The sequence below is a fragment of the Giraffa tippelskirchi genome, chromosome 9, assembly GCF_054371585.1.
Source record: "Giraffa tippelskirchi isolate mGirTip1 chromosome 9, T2T-mGirTip1v1.2.pri, whole genome shotgun sequence".
NCBI lineage: Eukaryota > Metazoa > Chordata > Mammalia > Artiodactyla > Giraffidae > Giraffa > Giraffa tippelskirchi.
The window spans coordinates 135,024,439-135,029,685 of NC_137283.1; the positions used below are offsets into that span (position 1 = coordinate 135,024,439).

The 5,247-nt window shown below is 37.0% G+C and overlaps 1 protein-coding gene across 1 annotated transcript; it reads right to left on the reverse strand.

Annotated features, from left to right (window-relative positions):
* Positions 1 to 390: 390 nt before the first annotated feature.
* LOC145520480 (trace amine-associated receptor 3) lies at positions 391 to 1,422 on the reverse strand. Its single transcript, XM_081526954.1, has one exon. It carries the CDS (start codon positions 1,420 to 1,422, stop codon positions 391 to 393), a length of 1,032 nt encoding a protein of 343 aa, XP_081383080.1.
* Between the last annotated feature and the right edge of the window lie 3,825 nt (positions 1,423 to 5,247).

Genomic DNA, 5,247 nt, shown 5'->3' on the forward strand with positions numbered 1-5,247 from the left:
CTCTCACATCCATACATGATTACTGGAAAAACCATAGCTTTGACTGTACAGATTTTTGTCAGCGAAGTGATGTCTCTGCTTTTTAATACACTATCTAGGTTTGTCATAGCTTTCCTTCAAAGAGCGAATGTCTTAATTTTATGGTGCATGTAACAAGTACAGGGGATAAAAACTGTAATGAATGAAGTAGTCCTTACTGAATATTATGCTTCAAGACACAAGTTGAACCTATATATTTGAATTATATTATTAAATTATTCTTGGATCTAGAATTATTGAAATTTAATAAAATAATATTTGCAGTGACCTGGGGATATAATGTACATGCTTCAGGTCAAAATAATAATAATCTCACTTCCAATACTCCACTCACTTGTAATGGCCTTTTTATTAATGTGCTTCAGGAAGCAGATTTGCACTTTCTGAATGGGAGCTAAATATTTTTCCTGACACTATGTATTTAAGAGCTTTCCGAAACCATGGATAAAAAAAGCCATGAATGAGAGGATTGCAAGTGGAGTTGAAGTACCCAAGCCACACTAAAATATCAAGTACTATCATGGGAGTGGAGTAGCCTAGATATGGGTCAATCAAAACAGCAAGAAAACAAGGCAACCAGCAAGCTAGAAACACTCCCATTACTATGCCCAGGGTCTTGGCTGCTTTGCGATCCTTTTTCTTGGATAAGTTTTTTCTCACTTCTCCCTTTGTGTTTTCAGGCATGTTGTCTATAACTCGAGCATGTCGTTTGGAAACAATAAAGATTTTGCCATAAATACCAACCATAATGGAACCAGGAGTAAAAAAACATGTAGTGAACAATATTGTCCCCCAAAATTTGTTGAAAGCAAGTGCACAAAAATTGAAGCAAGCAACAAGAATCTCATAGCTCTGCATACCAGAAACATTGGCCTTGGACAGAACTAAACCAAAAGAAAAAAGAGCAGGGGCTGACCAGCAAAATACCAGCAGCCACTTTATCACGGAGATGGTCATTGTGGTTGCGTAGTGTAGAGGGTAACACACAGCATAAAATCTATCAATAGCAATGGAGCAGAGGTGGAAAATGGAGGCCAGACTTAGCATCATGTCAAAGCTTGTGTGGAATTTACAAAAGCCATCCCCAAAATACCAGCAGCTCTCTACTGATCGCACCATGCTATATGGCATAATGACCAAACCTAGCAGAAAGTCTGTGGTTGCCATGGAGAGTATCAGAAAATTTGTGGGAGAGTGAAGCTGCTTGAAATGTGATATGGAAATGATTATAACCAAGTTTCCAAAGATAGTGATGAACATGGCTCCGATCATAATTGAGTACATTGTTACTCGAATATGAAAATGGCGATTGGTGGGAGGACAGGATTTATTTCCAAATTTTGGACAACTGGATAAATCTTCAGGAATATAAGTTAGATCCATGGTGACTTATCTCTTTGAACTCCTTTTTAGGAAGGTAAGTCAATGTTTCTTCTCCTCTTAAAATGATTCCAGGAAATTTCAGCCCTGAAAGTACAATGAAGTCACCTGTCATTAATTCATTTCAATTATAATATATTTAAATATGTAAAATTATATCAATGGTGCTTACTATCTGAGTTGTTTGCTGCATTTGAAAGTGGAAAACCTCAACTGCTCACCCTTTCCTGTTTTAGTCAATTTTATTCTATTTCATTCTTCTCTTTATTCATTCAAGGTGGGTTTATCTATTGGCTGTTTTATTCCCCGTAATGTATTGGAAGCTTTATAAAGATTTACTCCACTTACATGGGACTCTGAAATAGTCAGATTCATGAAGTAGATAATACAACAGTGGTTATTGGGAGAATTGGGTAGTTGTTGTTCAATGTGTTTGAAGTTTCAGTTATGCTAGATGAGTAAGGTCTAGAAGTCTGCTGTATGACATAATGCCTATAATTAATAAGGCGATACTGTGCACTTCAGAATGCATTAAGATGGTGCATCTCATGGTAAGTGCACAAAGAAACAAACAAGCAAATCAGAGAAACCCAAGAAAACCTTTGGACATGTGGGATATGCCCAGTACCTTGATTGTGGTGATGGTGTCACAGGTATTTGCATATGTCCAAACTCATCAAATTCTGTAGTTCTCAGCATATCAATTATACCACAATAAAGCTGTATTTTTAGAAAAAAGGGTCAACTTTCACCTTAAAGAGTAACTTCCCTGGAAACTCCTTTGAATTATAATACAGAAATACTTAATCCACAAAAGCCAAGTGAAATCACAATGTTTTTCCTTCTGCACTCTTTCAATAATTTGAAATCTTCTTTTGTAAAAAGTCTGCGGATATTTCAAGAGTTGTAAATGGCATGTGGCTACTGAAATGCACAGAAAACCAGGCACCTCCTATGGGTTAAACCATAGCTTCTATAGTCTATCCCTTCCTCTCCTCTCCTGTCTTCTACTCTTCATTTCCCTTCCTTGTATTTCTTGAATCTTCTTCCTTATCTGAGATTCTAACTAATGCAGCCATGTCACATATTGCATCACCGACTGACTCATTACAGTCACAAATTTCCCACTCACAGACTTTGGCCAATCAAATCTCACATGACTCATATTGATCATAGGCATGCCTTTCTCTTACTCTACTGAGAGGCAAAGAACTAGTCTATTTTGTTTTCTTTGAATTCTCAGTACTTAGGTTAATGCTTGTAGCAGGCACTACTGCTGCTGCTGCTAAGTCGCTTCGTATCTGTGTGACCCCATAGATGGCAGCCCACCAGGCTCCGCCGTCCGTCGGATTCTCCAGGCAAGAACACTGGAGTGGGTTGCCATTTCCTTCTCCAATGCATGAAAGTGAAAAGTGAAAGTGAAGTCACTCAATCGTGTCTGACTCTTAGCGACCCCATGGACTGCAGCCTACCAAGCTCCTCCATCCATGGGATTTTCCAGGCAAGAGTACTAGAGTGGGGTGCCATTGCCTTCTCCAGTAGCAGGCACTAGATGCATATTTATGAATGAATAAGTATATACATAAATGTGAAATTATGGCTGTTTTAAAATACTTGCCTTGATCCAATAAAAGCAACTGTTTCAATAAGCTTATAACTTTGCTGAAAAGAATCGAATAATTTCAGGAGCTCAGTTCATGAAAGTATCTTTCTATATTAAATTGCTTCTGATACTGCTATAAAAGAATCCCTCCCAGAGTAGCATTTAGAGAGGCAGACCTGAGAGATTTTCTCTAAACATATTTTACTGATCCTTTAGGCTAGTGAGATAAAACCTAAGGATCTTGAGTCCAGATACGGATATGAAGGTATTAGTAAAAGAAAAAAAAATGCTGCAGGGGTTTCAGCTAACTGCCTTTGGGACATGGTGGCAGTGGTGGCATAAGAACCCACTTAGTGCTTCATGACCCTGTTAGGATGTTGTTATATGTGTGCTCAGTCACGTCCAACTCTTTGCAACCCCATGGACTGTAGCCCGCCAGGCTGCTCTGTCCATGGGATTTTCCAGGCAAGAATACTGAAATGAGTTGCCACTTCCTGCTTCAGGGGATCATCCCGACCAAGGGATTGAACTTACAGCTCCTGTGTCTTCTGCATTGCTGGTGGATTCCTTACCCGCTAAGTCATCGGGGAAGCCAGGATGGGGTTATACTGGCTTTAACGTCCCTTATGCATTGTTTGGTGCCTTACCTTTGCAGGGTTGGAAGTGTTCTTTCTGCTGATTCACATACTCTGAAAAATTAAAGAAAATACTGTGTTGGAGACTTACAACTTACAACTACACTTACACACTTCTAAGTCCATGAACACGCAGGCAAAGTACACTATTATTTAAATTTAGTTTTTCCTCCTTTTTATCCGTTGAAAAAAATCATAGCAGATGGATTAGCAAAGGAAAATAAACATTAGTGTTGTTAGTTCTTTAATATACTAACTCAAATTAAATGCTGTAATTTTTTATTTGTTTGAACTTAGATAAGGTTGATAAATAATATGCTTTCACTTTCTCCTTTAAATTTTGATTGTTCCATGCTTCCTGGCACTAAGGCTGAAGCCTAAAGTATTTCAGCTGTTAGAAAACTGCTTAAGAGAATAATATAAATTTTCAAATCCACTTCTAAAAATGTAGACTTTTCTGAATGTCTCTGCTTATGTCTTTCAGTTAGGAGAAAGAGACTTTTTACTGAAACTAGGACCAATTTAAAGGCCTGGAACTAACACCAATAATAACTGTTTAATTTCTCTCTCCACCAGTCAGAAAGTAATGTCAATTTTTATAGTATCTATTAAAAAAAAGATCTTAAACTCCAAGTCTCAAATATAAATTCTATTTTTTAACGCTCCAAAATCATTCTTGGCCTAAAAAGCAGATGCCATTCAAACAGCAGATTTGTATTATTTTTTTTTATTAAATAAAGATAACAGTATGATTTTATGAGTAATTTCAAAATTTGAACTAGTACCTATATTGCAAAAGTATAAATGGTGCATGTAGTATAATAAGAAAGATAAGCAAAGGTTTGAAATTTAATAAAATCCATGATGTTGGATCTTTTCTGTAAGTTCTCTAGCATCTTACATAGACCATAATGAATATTTGAAGACTACAATAACAGAAACTGCCTGGAAACCATTCCAGGGATGACAATAAGTAGACTGCATTCAAATGCTGTGCTGAAAACTAAGGTAAAGAGGAGAAAAAAAATTTTTTCTGTGACTGATTTCTATGACAAATGATTAATTTGTTCCAAATAAATGGAATCACAGTCTGTAAGTAAGCTTCATAAAACCATATGGCAGTTGGCAATGGGCAGAGAAAACACCTTGAAAACTGTCTTCTTAAAAACATCTGGGAGCAGGAAAGACATTTTAACTGACAGTAAATATATACCAGAAACAGACAGAGAGACCTCCTTATGAGAGAGCAGGGAGAGAAAGGAGAGTGAAAATTAAAACCATAGTAAATATCTTTGTCATAAATAGCCATAAACTACAGCATTATTGAAAAACAAACAGGAGAGAAAAATCTTTACTACAACTATCAAAGAAGTATGAGATCCAAGGGAAATTGATCTAAATAAACCTTTTATCAAGTCTGTGTATACTGTTTTTTTGGTGGATACACGGAAACAGTCTGGAAAAACATACCTTGGCTAGAACATCAGAGCACTAGTTTGCCTGTGATAAATGCATCTTTTCAGCATCTGTTGGCATGGAAACCCTGGTTGTAATCCTTCCTCCCTTCAATCTACATACTCCAGCAACCTT

Bases quoted from the DNA above. Each gene is read 5' to 3' on its own strand.
- LOC145520480 (XM_081526954.1), bottom strand. From the start codon at position 1,422: ATGGATCTAACTTATATTCCTGAAGATTTATCCAGTTGTCCAAAATTT.